This window comes from Cetorhinus maximus, chromosome 25 (assembly GCF_964194155.1).
Source record: "Cetorhinus maximus chromosome 25, sCetMax3.hap1.1, whole genome shotgun sequence".
Classification (NCBI taxonomy): Eukaryota; Metazoa; Chordata; class Chondrichthyes; order Lamniformes; family Cetorhinidae; genus Cetorhinus; species Cetorhinus maximus.
This window is the reverse complement of record NC_135903.1, coordinates 3,658,242-3,680,037: the sequence shown is the minus strand read 5'-3', so window position 1 is coordinate 3,680,037 and position 21,796 is coordinate 3,658,242. Positions and strand designations below refer to the sequence as shown.

Sequence of the window (21,796 nt, the reverse complement as noted above, 5' to 3'; positions counted from 1 at the left end):
AGAGGGTAGTGAGTGTCTGGAATTCGCTGCCAGAGGAGGTGGTGGAAGCAGGTACGATAGTGGTGTTTAAGAGGCAGCTTGAGAAATCCATGAATAGGATGGGAATAGAGGGATACGGACCCCAGAAGTGCAAAATGTTTTAGTTTGACGGGCAATATGATCGGCGCAGGCTTGGAGGGCCGAAGGGCCTGTTCCTGTGCTGTACTTTTGTTTGTTCTTTGTGACAGGCTTGGATAAGGGAGACAAGGAAAAACTCTTCCCACGAGATGATAGATCTGTGTCCCCTTGCCTTTGTACTAAGGTTTTGGGCAAAAGATGTAGGGAAGCTTGTGAGGAGGAACAGAACTTTAACTGCAATGACCTGGAACTTACTATTCACAAAGGTGGTGGAAGCAGAGACAATGAATAATTTGAAAAGGAAATAAGCTTACAGGAGTACGGGTATAGAGGGGGAGGGGGAATGGGATTGACTGGATTGCTCTCCAGAGGGAATGGGATTGACTGGATTGCTCTCCAGAGGGCCAGCAGGGAGTCAAAGGGCCAGAATGACACCAGAGAGTACGATGAGATGACATAGATGTAAAAGTTCTCTTTTACAATGCACTATCCTAACCCACAAATCCAGCCATTTGCAGCTTTCATCAAGACCAGGATAGAACATTTTATGTTTTAATGGGTCAGTAGGTGCTGGGTATGAGGTTAGACGGCATGGCAGCAACTGTGAAAGTTTTACCACCGTGATAATATTCCAAATCATCATGAGGAACGCAGAGAGAGTGAAGGGCAGCACAACACCTGAAGTGTTTTTATTCTAAAACATTTTCATAATACATAATACATTTAATACAATGCACATTTAAACTGAAACACTAACAAAAAAAAATTCTCTTTAAACACGAAAAATGTGTTTTTCTAAAAGCATTTTACCAAATGCAAGCAACTAAGTACATGGCAATTTTACAACCTGACAGAAACAAACACTCATCATATAGACAGGTCTTATTTTCATGCAACTCAGTGAGGATGTAGATCAAATCCATAAAGCTGAAGCCAGTTTGTCATTTGTTCTCTCCCCAAAGTGCCTCCTAACAAAGGAGGAGGGGACTGGGAGAAGGAGAGGAAGAGAAGGATCATCATTACCTTCCTCCAGCTGTCACACGGATCTTAAAAGTCAAACTAGTTCAGGTCTCGACTTTGTTACTAATCCACCAGTTTGCAACAACAAACAAGCCTGCGTTTGGGACAGTGTTTCCCAAACTTTCTCCCCCCACGGGGATCACAATTCGAGGGTTTGAAGTTGTTGTGATCACTCAATGGTAGCTGTGTCACTGAGAGCAGGGATTGGGGGTGGGTGACCAATTTTTAATCTTCATACGTTTTTATAAACTTGCCTTTTCAGTCAGTTTTCTGGTTGTATGATTGTAAGAGTGCCATGTACATTAGGTTTCTGGAACAGGAAATCAGGCCAAGAGCAGCCGCCATTCAGGCCACGCCCACCATTTTAAAAAGAAACACAAGGATTTAAAGGGGTCTCGCGGCTGTTAACCTTAAGTCAGCGCTCTGCGACAGTCACTGCCGCTGCAGAGCTTCTGAACCCAAAATTTCGTCTCCCAACCTTACTGGGGGGGTCGCAACCCTCAGTTTGGAAAGCCTTGATTTCGGAGAAGTCACTTAGGAGTTATACAAGCGGTTTTACTCTTGTGTTTTTTTTAAAGAAGCACTCCAATCAGACATAGGGTCCCAATGTGATGGGGGTGTCATGGAGCAACCCATCTCAGAAAGACTTCTCAAGATGAAAGGAAGTCAGCACAAGGTGTCACCATATTAATTAAGATATACTTTGACTGGCATTCCCTGCTCCACCATAAGCTGTGGAAAAGCAGCTACTTAAAATGGACCATCCCGTTTAAGATTTAAAATTCCACTTGAACTTTTCCCCTGACTTCGCCATTTCAGGTAGTTTCGCTATGGCCTTCAATGAGACTGGCGTTGTGTGCGTGTTAACCGTGGTACCCACTAGTACCTGGTGGCTCCTCCAACGCTGTTGCCTCCACACATAGATTAAGACAATCTGTACTGAACAGAGAAAACTTTGGTCTTACAAGCACTGTATGGAATGGACTCTGCATGGACTTGTAAAAGATTTTGGTAATATTTATATCTTACACACATATTTTACTGAGTGTTAAGGCAATAGTAATCATTAAAACCCCTTTAAAAATGTATACACACTTAAAACACTCTCAAGGTAGACCTCTTTGTAAAATGCTTCCCATCAATGCTTTGTCATGAAGAGCATGTTCAACATCCCTCTCCTCAATTTTCAGGGCTACCTGAGAAGGAAAGGGTAGGACAAGGTTAGTACACAGTTGCCCACTTGTTCAAAAGATCAGTTTCACACATCACCCCTGTCATTTTTTATATTTACTGCCCACCCTCAGCAATGATTACCATCCATTCTGTAAGTTAACACGAAATAAGGCTCCAGACCTCAGAAGATCCGACATGTTAGCTCAATAGGAATTGGGGACACTTGTCCCAAGGCATCAGGTCAGCATAAATTGTGGATACAAAACTGATTGGGCGTTGCAGATGATACAGAGATCGGTCTCCTGCTTGATACCTTCAGTTCAGCTAAACTGAAAGAAAGACTCCAGGTTCCAAACTGTCAGCAACAACTGATGTTTATATAGAACCTTAAGCATAAGAAAACCAGAATGTGCCCCACACCCAGACATTCAACCAGCCATCACAGCAGCCTAGCAGTCAACTGCAGACTGTATAAAATTGGTGGAGGGGGAGGCGTGGGGTGGGGGAATTTAGACAGGACGATAAAGGGGCTCACCCTGCACCAAACAGCCAGTTTCTTCGCTCTGTAAGGCAAGCTAGCTCCCAGTATCGTCCGTTCAGAGCAGAGAGGAGCTGTGGTTCACAGCAGGAGCCCTGGGTTCAGGCTCACCTCCGAGAGCCAGCCAGCATTAAGCAAGCACAGGCAAATTCGTACAAAGGCAGGAACACAGGCAAACCACAGGATTGCAGTACCCGTGCTTGTGCTGCAATTATAAGGCGGCTACACTACAGCAGCAGTTCCAAGTTTGTCAGCAGAACTGGGAAACAAATGGGGCAGTGGTAAGGCTTCTGTTGACACAACGCACCAGGTACAGCTCCGTAGGAGAGGTTTTCTTGGGCAGAGGCAAACAGAGCATTTCACCACCTCCACACGGACCAGCAGTTCAGTTCCAGCACCGCTTGCCTGTGTTAAAACTTCCTGATATCTTAAGAAAACCTGCACCAGTGCAGTGTCAGGGGGTTGGATCATTGTTACGGTGGATCTCCCATGGTTTGGCAGATGGAAAGTTAAGGCACAGTGAGTGATGCTGTAGGTGTAAATATGGGGGCAAAGCCAGAACCAATGGTAGAAGTGCACATGATTCAGTGGCAATACCCAAACATACGTTTAAATACCAGATGCCTGATCGTTAATCAAGTATCATTAAAACGCCCCAAAACTTTTCACAGGAGCGTGAACAAAATTTAACACCGAGCCACAAGATAGGGCAGATGACCAAAAGCTTGGTCAGAGGTTTTTAAAGTGATGCCTTAAAAAGGAGGGGTTTAAGGGAGCAAATTCCTGAACCTGGAATTTCGACAGCTGAGGAGTGTCCAAGCAGTGTACGTTATACATCACTCATTTAACACACTACAGATCAATGCTGGTTAAAATCACCAATAAATTCAGTTAAAGCTCAGTCTTACCTTTGTGAGTCGAGCTTCTTTCGATCGCTTGAGCAACACGATTCCCCTGGACTCCAGGAGGCTGCAGAGTGACAAACATTCTGACTGATCCACGCCAGACATCTGATGCTTTCTGCAAACTTTACTGTATGTGTCGTGGAGCTGAAACACAGAACCTGGTAAATACCCTCTTTATACACGGTGCACACCAAGTGTGCTCTTATAAAAGACAAGCGTTTTAAAATAAAATCCACATTTAAAAGCATTTAAAAATCATGAACGATTCAGATAGAGTAAATTAAGATAAATAGTTTTCCCAATGACCTGAAGGATTAATAACAAGAGGGCACAAACTTAAAAGGCGGCAGGCAGAAAGGACCTGGGGCAATGAGGGAGAACTTTTTTTAAAAAACGCAGTGAGTGTTTAGGATTTGGATGGATAGAGAAACAAATTCGATAGTAACAGTCAAAAGGGAATTGGATACACATATCGAGATGATAAAATTGCAGGGATACGGGGAAAGAGCAAGGGTGGGACTAACTGGATTGCTCTTTGAAATCGCTGGCATACATTTGACGGGCTGAATGGCCTCATTGTGTTTTACTAAAACAACAATTCCATGACAAGCATCAGCACATCAATTACTCCAAGTTACAAAACCACAGCACACACACACGGCCAAAATACTGAAGAGGCAGAGTCTCTCATAACCTCAGCATATCCCAGTGTTTCACAGCCAATGAAGTACTTTGAAAGTGTAGTCACTGTTGTACTATAGGAAATGTGGCATCCAATTTCAGGACACCAAGCTCCCACAAAACAGCAAATCACAACCAAATAAATGTCACTTTTTAAAAAAAAAACAAACAGATTACCAAAGGAAGGAGATTTTGTGGTGCAGTGGGTAGCGTCCTTACCTCTGGGCCCAAGTCCCACTTCAGGACTTGATGCCCACGGAAGGTGTGTTCATATGATGGCCAAACAGGTCGATTATCAGCCTGTAAATCCTTCCATTATGCCTGACGGCACCAGGCCTTAAGAGTGGAGAGTTTCTTGGCCAGCCAGACTGCAGAAGGCAATAGCCAAACCACTGCAGCACTTTGTTAAGCATAATCATGGACCAATCCAATAGAAGTCCATGGTCACCAATGCCAACTTAGGGCACAGTACCTGAAGGAAGATGATTTTTCAAGGGATAAACATTCACCAAGAGAACCCTCCTGTTATTCTTCAAAATAGTGCTGGGGGATCTTTTATGTCCACTTGAGAGCACAAACAGGCACTCAGTTTGATTTCTCAGCCTGTCTTTCAGATGAGAAAAGCTCCATTGATCGGCAAACTTCCATTATAGTTACATAAAAAAAACCACATTCCAGCGAATGTGGTTCCGCTTACCTTCCCAAGCATCACCTCTTTCACCTTTGACTGTCTGGTCAGGAGAAGCAGTGAGCAGACCAGCAGCTTCTGCTGTAAAGGAAAGGACTCATCAGACCCAGAGCTGGACTTCATCCGGTCACCATATACTTCGGAAATGACCTGGGAGATGTGCAGCAATCCCACCTTCTTTAGGCCTGGGGACTGAGCAGCCTTCACAGGTGATTCAGCTTCAAAACAGAAAAATAACTCAATGAATGGAGGCATCGAAACTCACTGTCCACTTCAAACACTGAACAGAAATCAGGCATTGCATCAACTAAAGCATCAGCAAAACCCATTCCAACTGTGTACAGCCTCCTTTGGCTTGTACTAAACATGCTGGAAATCACTATTCAGAGGACTGAGTAAAAAGGGGGAAGCATTACTCTGTATCTATCTGTGCTGTACCTGACTCGAGTGTGGCTGAAATGAAATGTTTTCTATTAACATAAGAAACGGAACAGGAGGAAGACCATTCGGCCCCTCGAGCCTGCTCCGCCAATCAATAAGATCATGGGCTCAGCCAGAACTAGGGGGCACTGTTTTAAAATTAGGGTTCACCCTTTTAGGACAGAGATGAGGAGAATTTTTTTCTGAGGGTTGTGCAACTTTGGAAAACTCTGCCTCAGAAGGCAGTGGCAGCGGGGTCATTGAAGATCTTTAAGACAGAGGTAGATAGATTTGTGTTAGTCAAGGGAATCGAAGGTTATTGGGGGTAGATGGGAACGTGGAATTCAAAACACAAATAGCTCAGCCTTGATCTTATTGAAGCAAAGATCAGGATATCAGGATATTTCATAGTTAATGTTGGACATTTTGGCTCTCTGCAGTAAGCAATGGGCAGCTCTTCTGAAGTGGGCATTTCCTGTCTTCATCAGTAATTAGTCACAAGGAAAACATCTCATCTGCCCAATTAACATCCGGACCTGGGGTTATAAAAGGTCCGAGGGGCACTGCAGCTCCTCCTGATTATGGCACCACCAGAAAGCCACAGAAACGTGGGAGGGAGAACGAATATCGATCTCAAATTTGGAGCCGGGCAAATTTTCTGCTCCCCTCACTAGGGTTACCATGACATTGGTAGAATCTTCACTTCTCCCTGGCTGCATTTGGCTAAGACAGAGGCAATGGCTTAGTGGTATTGTCGCTGGACTAGTGATCTAGAGACCCAGGGTAATGTTCTGGGGGGCCTGGGTTCAAATCCCAATAAAAATCTGGAACTAAAAGTCTAATGATGACCATGAAACCATTGCTGATTGCTGTAAAAAACCCATCTGGTTCTCTAATGTCCTTTAGGGAAGGAAATCTGTCGTCCTTATCTGGTCTGGCCTACATGTGACTCCAGACCCATAGCAATGTGGCTGACAAATAACCTCTGAAATGGCCTAGCAAGTCACTCAGTTGTCAAGGGAAACTAGGGATGGGCAATAAATGCAGGTCCAGCCAGCGAAGCCCACATCCCATGAATGAATTTAAAAAAAAAAAACAGATATTAGTGCTGGCACCTCTCTGTTTAGGATGGCTTCATTCCCCACAGGCCTCGGAAAGGAGGGGTAGAACATAAACTGCGGTTTCCTTTCCATGCGAGTGTCAGCTTTCGGAAATAAGCGACAGTAAGAGAGAGGAGCCATAGAGTCAGTATGGTACAGGAGGCCAGTCATCCCATCGAGTCCATACCAGCTCTCTGTAGAACAATCCAGTTAGGCTCATTCCACCACTCTATTCCAGCTAGGTCACAACTGGAGCACGGCATCGGGCTCTTTTATCACACTTTGGAAAAGGATACGAGGGTCCTTAAAACAGTGCGAAAGGGATTTACCAAAATGGTTGCAGGGATGAGGGGTTTTAACCACAATGTTAGGTAGGAGAAGCTGGGGTTGTTCTCCTTGGAGCAAAGCAGTCTGAGGGGAGATTTGGTAGCGTTGTAGACAGGTTTAGATAGGGAGACAAAGAAAAACTGCTCTTATTAGCTGAGGAACAAGGACTAGAGGACACAGATTGAAGGTTTTGGGAAAAGATGTGGGGGAGTTAATGTGAGGAAGAGGGTGGTAACGACCTGGTACTTGCTGCCTACAAGGACCATTGAAGCACAGACATGATTTGAATGATTTCAAAAGGAAATCGGATGGACACACGAGGAAAATAATCTTGCAGGGCGACATGGACTTCTAGCTGAGTGACTCCCTCCCCAAAACCAACAGCGTAAAACAGTGCCCACTGTAATTATTTTCTAGAACCATGGCACCCAAGCTGAAACCCAGAACAGCCGAGCCACAAAAGCACAGAATAATCTGGCGCTGTCAGTAGAAAGAGAGAGTTTAAAATTTGCTGAAGCTGCTTTTTGATAGAGGGGCTCAAGGTCACTTTGGTGGAAGGATCGAGAACCGAATGACACCGATTTAAAGTGTTTGGCAAAAGTAGTAACAGCAACTTGCGGAGAAACTTGTTTTAATGCATCGAGTGGTTAGGATCTGGAATGAACTGCCTGAGTGCGGTGGAGGGAGACTGAATTGTGGCTTTCAAAAGAGAATTGGATCATTATCTGAAAAGAAAAAATATGCAGGGCCACGCGGAAAAGGCAGGAGGTTGGCACAAAAGGTGAATTGCTCTTGCAGAGAGCTGGCACAGACAGGATGGGCCGAATGGCCTCCCTGCTGTGGTGTAATCATTCTATGATTAAACTGCAAGTTTGCCAGCTTCACCTTCCTGAAAGTAACAATAGTTCTCGAACGCAACTGCTTGAATGAAACACTGTTCTACCTTTTAACTCAACTTACATTCCAGCGCTGGCTTTGCTGCAGTCTGGCTCCGAACATTTGACTCCACAATCTCCACAGCACGCCTGCAAGTATTGTCAATAGAATGGATTAAGATCATTAGCAATCAATGATGAGCCTTCAAGTAAAAAAAAAGTGTACTTATAAAACCCCATATATAAAAAAAAAATCAAACTTCTGATGCCCAATTTGCTTTTATTACAAGTACATGGCCAGTTAGCCACAGGATATTAAGGTGCTCAGGGCATACCAAAATACATTTCATTTTAGAAGTCCATTCTGTATCTTTGCCTCCACTTACTTTTGTATCTTGTGAAACATACAAGATTCTGATGGGGGTTAAAAATCTCGACACAGAGGTTGCTTCCCCTGACTGGGGAACCCAGTCTCAGCATTAGGGGGCCGAACATTTAGAACCGAGGTAAAAGGACATTTCTTCACTCAATGGATTGTGAATCTTTGGAATTCTCTATCCCAGAGGGTCATGGATGCTCCATTGTTGAATGTATTTACGGCTGAGATTTTTGGTCTCTCAGGGAACCAGGGGATATGAGGAACAGGTGGGAAAGTGGAGTCAAAGCAGAAGATCAGCAATGATCTTATTGAATGGTGCAGCAGGTCCACTCCTGCTCCAATTTCTTACCTTCTAAACTGAAAAGAGCACCAACCAGTTACCAAAAGTAGCATAGTCTGCACCAGCCTTCAAAGCCCCTTGTCCTCCTCCTCAACCCCCAGCAACTCATTTTTGACTAATTTTGATGCTTGCTTTCCGGATTGATTCGAGAACCATTCCACTCTCCTCACCCACTTTGGATTAAGAATGCATAATTAAAATGATCTGCATTTCCTACCTGCACATGTCCAAGGCTTTGCGAGCATCTCCAGATACTGACGAAACTTTGCAAGCACAGAACTGAATGGCAACAGGATCCAAGACCTTCTCCCCAGAAACCTATTTAAAAACAAGAGACACAGTTTTGGGTGAACTTCTAAATGCTGTAATCATACTACAATCGTGATGGACCCGAGCACATAAACTGAACTGTGAACTCTCAAAGACCTGTGCCCACGTTGTTATAGCTGTATGTGTGCGTGCTCTGATATTTAAAGTAATATGAGACAAATTCGAACGAGAAAGCAGTCCAACAACAGACACTGGCTTTGTACCTGATTCTGTCTGTCCTGTACAATCGCCACAATCTGCTCCCTGGTGTAAGGAGCAAAATTCAGGAGCTGAGGTTTACACTTGGGCCGGGCTTGAAGTCGGGGCAGGATCCGGTCGGTCAGATCCAATGCGTTTGCAATTCCTGGCGAGAGAATTCACAATTTAGACCAATTCAGCTCAAAAGGACTTTGATCATCTGCCTGTTCTGATCTATTTCTATGCGAGTCCGATCACTAGACTTACACATCTAGTTTCAGTTTTTAAAAATTCATTCATGAGTTTATTACCCATTCCTAATTGCCCTTGTTTAGAGGGCATTTTAAGAGTCAATCATACTGGGTTCACCTGTAGGCCAGATAAGGGACAATGATGAACCAGATGGGTTTTTACAACAATCGGCAATGATTTCATGGTCATCAGATCTTTAATTCCAGATTTTTTTTTTATTGAATTAAAATTTCACCATCTGCCGTGGTGGGATTTGAACCCGGGTCCCCAGAGCATTACCCTGTCCAGTGACAATACCACTACGTCACCACCTCTCTTCATTCACACATCAGAATTATTTGGTTTCAATATTAAATCTTTTCCAACTAGACCAAATTGTAATCAAGGGTCATCAACCTGAACCATTAACTCTATTTCTCCTTCTAGATGTTGCCAAACCTGCTGATCATCAGCAAGATTTCTAGCATTCAGAGTGCTTTACCTCTGTGTTAGTGTTGTAAACGTTCCAGATTAATGCATCAACATTTACATGGTCAGGTAATAGTGCACCATCACAAAGCCAAGTTCAAGCTATAGCTCACCACAAGCCAATTTTTATAACTTCAATCTAATTTGGTCAAGATGGATCACGAGGAACACACACTTCTCATTTAGCGATGAGTATTTATTGACAGATTTTACAGCAGGTCACTCAGTCATGGTGATGGAAGACAGAAAGACCAAACACACAACATGGCTCTCAGAAAAAAAACTTAACCCTCCACCTAATAAACTGCAGGTCAAAAGTGGGCTGTAAATCAACATTAAACTGCACCAACTGCTATCATTTCAGCACAGGATCCGACCATCAGAGCACGGCAGGATGTAGGTTTGTACAGATAAGATGTCCACAGTTATTGGTGGCCCTTAGAAGGTTTGCTATTCCATTCACATCCTGTCTCGGTGAGTTACTGACCGAGATGGACTGATTGCTGTTCCCATATCTTGCTGAAGTTTGGGGAACAAAGTCAAGGTAGTGAGAGTAGGAAGCAGGGGTCTCCCTTCCTTGCAAGTCGTATTAAAAGAATTATTTAAGAATGGATTAGTTCCCACCTCACTGTCTCTGTGGAGGGGCACCTGATCCCACTTGGCAATGGTCCACAGTGTGTAGGCTCTGGGTCACAGCACAGCTTTGCTGATTGTTATCCTTGAGCAAGAGACCAGTCAGACTTTGTGAGGCCATTGATAAACGAGTGATTTTGTGACTTTAGACCCCACAACAATGTGGTTGACTCTTAAATGCCCTCTGAACAAGGGTAATTAGGGATGGGCAATAAATGCTGGTCTAGTGATGCCCACATCCCATGAACAAAAAAAAAAACAGCAGACAGCAAGATACTTTGCCAACTCTTACCAATTAGCACAAGCCTCGAGTTGTTGAGCCATGGCCACTCAAACAGCCTGTAGAGGACATCCTGAGCCTTACTCTCCAGCTGATCCATCTCATCCAGCATCAAAAGGCTGTGAATAAATGACAGTTTCCTTAGAATCAACGGTGACTGTCAAAAGTTTCACTAGTCCCATGAGGTGCCGCAAATTAAATCCTTACACTGAAACCTATCTCTCCCACCTGCTTTCTTATCTCACCTGCTCCATACTAAAATACACTTTAAACCTATTCCAACAGCAAAAAGTGCAGTCAACATTTTATTTAAATTCTGCAAAGTCAGTTTTGAAATTGGCCCTGTTCCCACAAGTTAACTTGCCCGCTTACTGCACAGAACACACAACACAAAACAGACCATTCACCCCAACTGGTCTATTCTGCTGTTTGTTTCACATGAGCCTTATCCTACCCTACTTCCTGTATCATTCTATTCCTTTCTCCCTCATATACTTATCGGGCTTCCCTTTAAATGTTATCTATGCTATTGGCTTCACCTATTTCTTGTGGTAGCAAATTTTATATTCTAACCAAGTCTTTGGATAAAGAAGTTTCTCCCGTATTCTCTATTGCATATATTAGTGGCTGTCATATTTAAGGTGTGCATATTTCATATCCATTTCTTTTCAAGTACATGCTTGATGGTTTGCTCCTTACAGTAACTTATCAAAGCATTTAACTGCAAGGATCAACAAGTAAATCAATTAGTCCATATTCCTATTACAAATATAGACATATTACTTCCCACCACTACCCATCAATAAAGCATCAACAGTGCCACACAATCATACAGTACAGAAGGTAGCCATTTGCCCCGTTATGCCTATGCCAGCTTTCCGAATGAGGTACCAATTAATCCCGAACGCTCACTCCCAGATCCGGTTCCCTTTTGAAAGTTACCATTGAATCTGCTTCCACTACCTTTTCAAGCAGTGCATTCCACATTATAACTTGATGCATAAAAAAAAAAACCATTTTCTCACCTCTGACCTTTAATCCATATCTCTGGTTACCAACCAGAGTTAGTAGAAACAGTTTCTCCCGAACTACCTTTCCAAAACTCCTCAATTAAAAACGCTTCCCCAACCCTCTCCGTATAGAAATGCGGCCGCCATTCTCCCACAAAACAGGTAACTTTTAGGAGACACTTACACCATTGGGCCCGTGCTGGTGAGTTTTTTTTCCAGTTTCTTTGGAAAATCTTTTCCTGCGCATTTGAGTTTTCCTTTTCCAACCAGATGGTCCGCGATGGAACAAAAGATGGCCTGCGAGTTCCTCAGTGACATACAGTTAATGGAAATGATTACCGTGGCCCCAAGTTTCCTCTGTAACACAAGTTCAAAATGAGAGCATTGAAAATTATACAAAATTTTCTCCTTCCTTCCTCCCCTGCCATTTTCTCCCTTTTTGGAGAAGACTGACTTCTGGGGGCTGGGTGTGCCGTTAACCGGATGTCAAGCAAGTTATTTAAGCAAAGTGGGGAGGGGCAACCAGGATGAGAGGCAGAGTTCGGTGAAGGGGGGGAAATGATGTGTTTGTTTCCTTTTTCTATCTTTCTCACCCTGTAGGAATTGGTTTTTGCTCTACTACAGGGAAAAGGAGCTGTTTGGTGAGTATCTGGTAAGTGGCTAAGGTCTATTCTATTCCTAAGGTGTAAAATAGTATACAAATTGGCAGTAAGTTTAAAAAAAAGCAACATAACCAAGTGAATAATATAACTAAGTAATTACTTAAAACACATTAAGGATGGTAAGACAGGTGATGTGTCAAGGCTGCAGCTTGTGGGAGCTCCTGGATACTAGGCTAGGGGAAAGATCAATAGAGAAGCAGTGGCAGACATTTAAGGGGATATTTCAGAATAAATATATTCCTGCTACAAAGAAAAATTCTAAAGTGAGAACCCACTATCCATGGTTAACTAAAGAAGTTAGGGAAAAGCATCAGAAATAAGGAAAAAGCATATAACTGCGCAAAGATGAGTGGCAGATCATATGATTGATCAGAATATAAAGAATAACAGAGAATGGCTAAAAGGTTAATCAGGAGAAAGAAATCAGACTGAGAGGAAGCTAGCTAAAAATGTAAAAGCACATCGCATGAGTTTCGACAATTATTTAATCAGGAGAAAAGTAGGTAAAGTGAGTTGTGGTCCTCAAGTGAGTGAGAATGGGGAGTTAATAGTAAACAACAAGGAAATGGCTGATGAAATGAACAAATATTTTGCTTCTGTCTTCACTATAGAGAATATTTTTTAAAAATTCCAGTAATAGCTGTAAATCAGGAGGTGGCGGGGAGAGAGGAATTTGGTGAAATTACAATCACTAGGGAAGTGGTACTGAGCAAACTGATGGAGCTGTGGGCTGACAAGTCTCCGGGTCCTGATGGACTGCATTCTAGGGTCTTTAAAGGAGGCGGCTAATGAGCTAGAAGATACATTGGTTTTAATTTTCCAAAACTCCTTAGATTCTGGAAAGTTTCCATCAGATTGAAAAGTAACAAACTAACCCCTTCTATTCAAGAAGGGAGGGAGGCAGAAACAGGAAACTATCGGCCAGTTAGCTTGATGTCTGTCATGGGGAAGGTGCTGGAGTCGATCATTAAAGAGGCTATAGCTGGGCACTTAGAAAAGCACAAGGTAATCGGGAAGAGTCAGCATGGTTTTATGAAAGGGAAATCATGTTTAACCAATTCATTAGAATTCTTTGAAGGAGGAACATGTGCTGATGATAAAGGGGAGCCTGTAGATGTGCTGTACTTGGATTTCCAGAAGGTATTTGATAAGGTGCCACATCAAAGGTTACTGTGGAAAATAAAGCTCATGTAGGGGGTAACATATTAGTCTGGATAGGGGATTGGCTGGCTGGCAGAAAGCAGTCTGCATTAATGGGTCTTTGTCTGATTGGCCGGGTGTGACTAGTGGAGTCCTGCAGGGTCTGTGCTGGGGCCTCAACTTTTCACAATTTACATCAATGCCTTAGATGAGGGGAGCAAAGGCATGGTGGCTAAATTTGCAGACAACACAAAGATAGGTAGGAAAGTATGCAGTGAAGAAGATACAAGGAGTTTGCAAATGGATATAGATGAGTGCGTGGGCAAAAATCTGGCAGATGGAGTATAATGTGGGAAAATGCAAAGTTGTTCACTTTGGCAGGAAGAATAAAAAAAGCAGAGTATGACATAAATGGAGAAGAACTGCAGAATTCAGGAATGCAGAGGGGCCTAGGTGTTCTCATGCATGAGTCACAAAAAGTTAGTATACAGGTACAGCATGTAATTAAGAAGGCTAATGGAATGCTATCCTTTATTACGAGAGGAACTGAACATAAAAGTAAGGATGTTACACTTCGGTTATACAGGGCATTGGTGAGACCGCACCTCGAATACTGTGTGCAGTGTTGGTCTCCTTATTTAAGAAAAGATGTAAATGTTGAAGGCGGTTTGCTGGATTGATACTGGAATGAGTGGGTCGTATTATGAGGATAGGTTGGACAGGCTGGGCTTGTTTCCTCTGGAGTTTAGAAGAGTGACTTGATTTCAGTATATAAAGATCATGAACGGTCTTGACAAGGTGGACGTGGAAAGGATGTTTCCTCTTGTGGGAGTGTCCAGGCCTAGGAGGCACTGTTTAAAAATTAGGGGTTGCCCCTATGGGGCAGAGATGAGGAGAAATTTTTTCTATTGAGGGTTGTGCGACTTTGGAACTCTGCCTCAGTAGGTGGTGGAGGGTCACCAAATATTTTTAAGGCAGAGGTAGACTGATTCCCTTGCCTAACCAGAATCTAAGGTTATCGGGGTTAGATGGGAACGTAGAACTCGAAACACAAACAGATCAGCCACGATCTTATTGAATGGTGAAGTAGGCTCGAGGGGCCGAATGGTCTCCTTCTGCTCCTATTTCGTATGTTTGTAGGTCATAAATATAAGGTCATCAGTAATAAATCCAGTAGGGAATTTTGGGAGAACATTCTGTACTCAAAGTGGAATATGATATTACAGCCTACAGCATAAATGTATTTAAAGGGAAGCTAGATCAACACAAAGGAGAAACGGATTGAAGGATATGTTTATGGGTTAGACGAGGAGGAATCGGAAGCCAAGTGGTGCATATAAACTGGCGTGGACCTGCTGGGCTTAATGACCTGGTGCTATGCAGTAAATAGAGTGCTATTTACAGGGACAACCTCACAGTTCACAACATGAAGACACACATAACTGTATGAACCCCACTGAAATTAATGGCAACAATTAAGGATCAAAATGGGTCAACTAGTCATCTATACTCAACAAAACTAAACTTGCTCCGAGCTCAAATACAAATATCTTTCTTTTCCATCTTCTCCTATTCTGAAGGCGTTGCCTCCTCCCAGCATACAGTTCCACAGATGTCAGACACCCTCCAGTGTCACACAGGGACTGCAGTGGTTCAAGAAGGCGGCTCACCACCACTTTCCCAAGGTCAATTAGGGATGGGCAATAAATGCTGGCCTAGCCAGCGACACCCACATCCCATGAATTAATTTTTAAAAAAACATTCTGCAGAAAACCTGGAAAGATTGGGCTGTTCAATCTACAACCAGTTCTTTCCTTCAAACTTAATGCATGATGTGCTAGTTCGCCATTTCAATTTTGTGGGTCTTGAGGCTTAGAGAGGCCTGTTCTTTGTAAAATTGCTTCATAAACCTTGAACTACAAACGCCTACATCAGTTTTAGAAGCCTGGGGTATTTGCAAATTGTTGGCAAGCATCAATTTGTACCCTACACATGCCCACGAGGCTCCAAGGAACGCAGCTAAGCAACCGAGGAGGGCGATTCTGGTCCATAGGATAGTTGGTCAGTTGGAGGGGACATCAGGCACTGTTCCATTGAGGTAACAAATGAGGATGAGGCACTGGTGAAACGAGTTAAAGCAATGTTGGTCCTTGGTCACTGCCCAGCATGTGTCTATGGATGCTGTTCCAGAGGAGGAATTCTGGCATATTTTAACCAATTCCCAACAGAAAAAACATGGGGCTCCAAAAGATTAAATAGTAAGCGTGGCTAACCCTGTTTAAGCTAGGGGTCGGAGACCTTCTGCCCTTTCAGCTCAAAAGGATGTTACAATGACCAACGGAGGCCAAAAGGAAGAGAAAACAAGCAACGTTTGCTTGGTTCTGACAAAGTCACGTTTGACTCAAAACGTTAACTCTCTCCACAAACGCTGCCAGACCCGCTGAGTATTTTCAGCACTTTGTTTTTAATTTCAGATTTCCAGCATCTGCGGCATTTGGCTTTTATTTCAGGCTGTAGTACCTTCACATCCTCTATAGTTCGCTCCACACATGCTGTTTTTCCTGTGCCAGGTGGTCCCGAAATGTACAGACTCCCTGGCTTTTCCTCACAGACATGATTCAATATAAACTGAGAGATGGCTTCAGTCTCATTCTCACGTGCTAGAAGGCGCTCTGGGATGGTCGTGTTCAATACCTGCTTGATCTGTTGATAACATGAACCTAAAACAATAAACCAAAAGTGATGAATTGCTGGAATTCCATGGCTCTGCACTGAATCACGTGAATACTGTACAACAGGAGGACAGCTAAAATGACCAAAGGTGTCTTGCATTCTCGTGCCTGAAGGCAGATCACAACTACAATTTCTTCCAATGACCATTTTAAGTAGTAAAGTTTGTCAGGGCCTGCTGACTCAGTTACCCATTTGAAAATTTACTGAATTGACAAAATTTAGTAAAATCAAAGTAAATGGGAAGCACATGAAACTCAAATGCATTTTCATCAAATTAGTGGCTACATATTTTAGATTTCAATTATAGAATTAATAATGCAGGAGGCAGGGGATAGAAATAGGAAGGCAATGGGGAAATATTATAATTAGATTCTTCAATCACTTCACACTACAACTAGCATTAAGAAAGACAAATTAGTAGTAATCCCATACAGCCCACACACTACTTTGAAAACACCCAATCACCAGTCGCTGAAGGTAAGTACGCAGGTGGTAAAGGAGGCAAATGGTATGTTGGCCTTCATAGCGAGAGGATTCGAGTACAGGAGCAGGGATGCCTTGCTGCAATTGTACAGGGCCTTGGTGAGACCACACCTGGAATATTGTGTGCAGTTTTGGTCTCTTTATCTGAGGAAGGATGTTCCTGCTCGAGGGAGTGCAGCGAAGGTTTACCCGACTGATTCCTGGGATGACGGGACTGACATATGAGGAGAGATTGAGTCGGTTAGGATTATATTCACTGGAGTTCAGAAGAATGAGGGGGGATCTCATAGAAACCTATAAAAATTCTAACAGGACTAGACAGGGTAGATGCAGGAAGGATGTTCCCGATGGTGGGGGAGTCCAGAGCCAGGGGTCACAGTCTGAGGATATGGGGTAGACCATTTAGGACTGAGATGAGGAGAAATTTCTTCACCCAGAGAGTGGTGAGCCTGTGGAATTCGCTACCACAGAAAGTAGTTGAGGCCAAAACATTGTATGTTTTCAAGAAGGAGTTAGATGTAGCTCTTGGGGCGAAAGGGATCAAAGGATATGGGGAGAAAGCGGGAGCAGGCTATTGAGTTGGATGATCAGCCACGATAAAGAATGGCGGAGCAGGCTCGAAGGGCCGAATGACCTGCTCCTATGTATTAAACAGAGAGTCAAACCTGGTTAATTCTGTGAAGAGAGACCACCCGAGAACACAAGCATAGGGCTTCTTCACTCTCTTATCTGTAAAATCGGAGAACTGTGGGTTCAAGCCCCACTCCACAGACTTGCATACAAAGCCAAGCTGACACTCCAGTGCAGCACTGGGGGAGTACTGCACTGTTGGAGGAACTGTTTCAACAGCTTGGTGATCAGCGAGCCATGCTTAATCAAACAAAACTAGAAAATTATACATAACATTGCAGTCTAGGGGTTGTGATGGCATAGTGGTATTAGTGGTCTAACATTCCAGAGACCCAGGGTAATGCTCTGGGGACCCGGGTTCAAATCCCACCACAGCAGATGGTGAATTTGAATTCAACAAAAAATCTGGAATTAAATGAAATCATTGCCGATTGTCGTAAAAATCCATCTGGTTCACTAATGTCCTTGAGGGAAGAAAATTTGCTGTCCTCAACTAGTCTGGCCTGCGTGGGAGACTCCAGGCCAACAGCAATGTTGTTATCTTGTGGACTCTTAAAATGCCCTCTGAACAAAGGCAATCAATGCTGGCCTAGCCAGCGACACCCACATCCCCTGAATGAATAAAAAAGTCAAGGAATCAGCATCAATTTTACACGAAACATTGAATATACCTTGCTGTTCTAAATTCCTCGCAACAGGAGATTTCAGTGCTCGAAGGAAGTTCTCTGAACTTGGCGTCTCGGCCCCCTTGCGGAGAGGACCTGCTGTTCGCTCTGGTGACTTACAGGCAGCGAGTGCTTCGTGCTTTTCAGGGGAACCTGCTGCCCCAAATTCCAATTTCCGGCCTCTGGGGGATGATCGAACGATGGGCTGATTTTCCTTCTTGCGTTTTGTTGGTGAGCACTGCAGAGGCTGGGGAACGTTACACAGGTTCTCAACGCCTGGAAATTTTAAAGTCACATGGTTACAAAGCAACATCTCAATGGGGTCTGCAGGGCTTTCACTGTAAACCAAAGGCCTCCTGTCCATGAGTCACTTAGTTGTGTCAAACAGTTACAAAAAAAAGGGCTGGATGGTGGCATAGTGGCAATATCACTGGACTAGTAATTCAGAGACTCAGGTTAACTCTCTGGGGGGACATAGGGTTCACCAAATCTCACCACGACAGGAGGTGGAATTTAAATTCAATTAATAAAAAAAAATCTGGACTTGAAGGCTAGTCTCAGTAAGGGTGACCATTCAATTGCATCGATGGCTGTGGTTCACATATGCCCAGCAGGGAAGGAAATCTGCTGTTCTTACCTGGTCTGGCCTACATGTAACTCCAGATCCACAGCAACGTGTTTGACTCTTAACTGCCCTCTGGAACGGCCTAGCAAACCACTCAGTTCAAGGGCAATTAAGGATGGGCAACAAATGCCAGCTTTGCCGGTGACCCCCACATCCTATCCAAGAATTATATAAAAAGAAACCACAGGTGTATTTACACCACGTGGACTGCAGCAATTCAAAAGATGGTTCACCAGCACCACCTTTCTCAGGGGCAATTAGGGATGGGCAACAAACGCTGGTCACATCCCAAGAATAAATTTAAAATTTCACGTGGTTCAGTGATATGAAAGGCTGCAAGTCGCAATTTAATAATGTTTACGGTAACTTTTTTTTTTAAAAAAAGGAACATTTCCCCCAAGGGCAGGAGGTCCTTTGCAGCCATCAAGGGGACATCTTTTAGGACTGAGGCCAAGTGGAGGCGAATTTCCAGCGTTTGGATTGATTGTAGCGTTTGATAGACCGGCCGAATGGTCTCTTTCGCTTCCATGTTTTAGGGTTGGCAGCATTTAAAGTGTCATTTCGGAAACAAGGCGTCCAGGGGTCAAACATGGGAACCATACATTCATCTACAGAATTAATACTATTTAAATAATAAGTGTCTGGCCTGCAGACCAGAGAAGGGGTCAGAGTTTTCAAGCTGCCGGCAGCGCTTTTGCGAGTTAAAAAAATAAAAGTTTAATGTAAGCGGCCAATCCTTTAAATCCGCGACATTTACCCAGGCGCTTGCGGGGGCTGAGGGGCAGGTTCCTCTCTCTCGGCGGAGACTCCGGACTCGTTTTTTGACTCTCTGGGCGGCACCGATGGAACTTCTTCTTCGGGAAGTCGATGGTGGTTTGTGAGCGGCTCCTGCACAAGGCGGACATGGTGTCGGAGCTGAGGGACAGTAAATAGACCATTAAAACCCAGAACTGGGTTAGAGCAAAGAGACCGAGAGAGAGAGGGAGAATTAAAACCCAGAACTGGGTTAGGGCAAAAAGAGAGAGAGAGAGAGAGAGAGAGAGAATTAAAACCCAGAACTGGGTTAGAGCAAAAAGAGAGAGAGAGAGAGAGAGAATTAAAACCCAGAACTGGGTTAGAGCAAAGAGAGAGAGAGAGAGAGAATTAAAACCCAGAACTGGGTTAGAGCAAAAAGAGAGAGAGAGAGAGAGAGAGAGAATTAAAACCCAGAACTGGGTTAGAGCAAAAAGAGAGAGAGAGAGAGAGAGAATTAAAACCCAGAACTGGGTTAGAGCAAAGAGAGAGAGAGAGAGAATTAAAACCCAGAACTGGGTTAGAGCAAAAAGAGAGAGAGAGAGAGATAGAGAGAATTAAAACCCAGAACTGGGTTAGAGCAAAGAGACCGAGAGAGAGAGAGAATTAAAACCCAGAACTGGGTTAGAGCAAAGAGACCGAGAGAGGGAGAATTAAAACCCAGAACTGGGTTAGAGCAAAGAGAGAGAGAGAGAGAGAGAATTAAAACCCAGAACTGGGTTAGAGCAAAGAGACCGAGAGAGAGAGAGGGAGAATTAAAACCCAGAACTGGGTTAGAGCAAAGAGAGAGAGAGAGAATTAAAACCCAGAACTGGGTTAGAGCAAAGAGAGAGAGAGAGAGAGAGAGAATTAAAACCCAGAACTGGGTTAGAGCAGAGAGAGAGAGAGAGAGAGAATTAAAACCCAGAACTGGGTTAGAGCAAAGAGAGAGAGAGAGAGAATTAAAACCCAGAACTGGGTTAGAGCAAAGAGAGAGAGAGAGAGAGAGAGAGAGAGAATTAAAACCCAGAACTGGGTTAGAGCAAGGAGAGAGAGAGAGAGAATTAAAACCCAGAACTGGGTTAGAGCAAAGAGAGAGAGAGAGAGAGAATTAAAACCCAGAACTGGGTTAGAGCAAAGAGACCGAGAGAGAGAGAGGGAGAATTAAAACCCAGAACTGGGTTAGAGCAAAGAGAGAGAGAGAGAATTAAAACCCAGAACTGGGTTAGAGCAAAGAGAGAGAGAGAGAGAGAGAGAATTAAAACCCAGAACTGGGTTAGAGCAGAGAGAGAGAGAGAGAGAATTAAAACCCAGAACTGGGTTAGAGCAAAGAGAGAGAGAGAGAGAATTAAAACCCAGAACTGGGTTAGAGCAAAGAGAGAGAGAGAGAGAGAGAGAATTAAAACCCAGAACTGGGTTAGAGCAGAGAGAGAGAGAGAGAGAGAGAGAGAGAGAATTAAAACCCAGAACTGGGTTAGAGCAAAGAGAGAGAGAATTAAAACCCAGAACTGGGATAGAGCAAAGAGAGAGAGAGAGAGAATTAAAACCCAGAACTGGGTTAGAGCAAAGAGAGAGAGAGAGAGAGAGAATTAAAACCCAGAACTGGGTTAGAGCAAAGAGAGAGAGAGAGAGAATTAAAACCCAGAACTGGTTTAGAGCAAAGAGAGAGAGAGAGAGAGAGAATTAAAACCCAGAACTGGGTTAGAGCAAAAAAAGAGAGAGAGAGAGAGAGAGAGAATTAAAACCCAGAACTGGGTTAGAGCAAAGAGAGAGAGAGAGAGAGAGAATTAAAACCCAGAACTGGGTTAGAGCAAAAAAAGAGAGAGAGAGAGAGAGAATTAAAACCCAGAACTGGGTTAGAGCAAAAAAAGAGAGAGAGAGAGAGAGAATTAAAACCCAGAACTGGGTTAGAGCAAAGAGAGAGAGAGAGAGAGAATTAAAACCCAGAACTGGGTTAGAGCAAAAAGAGAGAGAGAGAGAGAGAGAGAGAATTAAAACCCAGAACTGGGTTAGAGCAGAGAGAGAGAGAGAGAGAGAGAGAGAGAATTAAAACCCAGAACTGGGTTAGAGCAAAGAGAGAGAGAATTAAAACCCAGAACTGGGTTAGAGCAAAGAGAGAGAGAGAGAGAATTAAAACCCAGAACTGGGTTAGAGCAAAGAGAGAGAGAGAGAGAGAGAGAATTAAAACCCAGAACTGGGTTAGAGCAAAAAAAGAGAGAGAGAGAGAGAGAGAATTAAAACCCAGAACTGGGTTAGAGCAAAGAGAGAGAGAGAGAGAGAATTAAAACCCAGAACTGGGTTAGAGCAAAAAAAGGAGAGAGAGAGAGAGAGAATTAAAACCCAGAACTGGGTTAGAGCAAAGAGAGAGAGAGAG

The 21,796-nt window shown here is 43.6% G+C and overlaps 1 protein-coding gene across 1 annotated transcript; it reads right to left on the bottom strand.

The window, feature by feature from the left end:
- Nucleotides 1-778: 778 nt before the first annotated feature.
- On the bottom strand, nucleotides 779-19,556 carry cdc6 (cell division cycle 6 homolog (S. cerevisiae)). Its single transcript, XM_078529169.1, has 11 exons — nucleotides 19,409-19,556; nucleotides 18,033-18,302; nucleotides 16,036-16,235; nucleotides 11,898-12,070; nucleotides 10,716-10,822; nucleotides 9,097-9,236; nucleotides 8,781-8,881; nucleotides 7,930-7,994; nucleotides 5,132-5,340; nucleotides 3,757-3,897; nucleotides 779-2,333 (listed from the first exon to the last, which is right to left on the bottom strand). The coding sequence occupies exons 1-11, from the start codon at nucleotides 19,554-19,556 to the stop codon at nucleotides 2,244-2,246; spliced, it is 1,644 nt and encodes a 547-aa protein (XP_078385295.1). The 3' UTR covers nucleotides 779-2,243.
- Nucleotides 19,557-21,796: the final 2,240 nt, after the last annotated feature.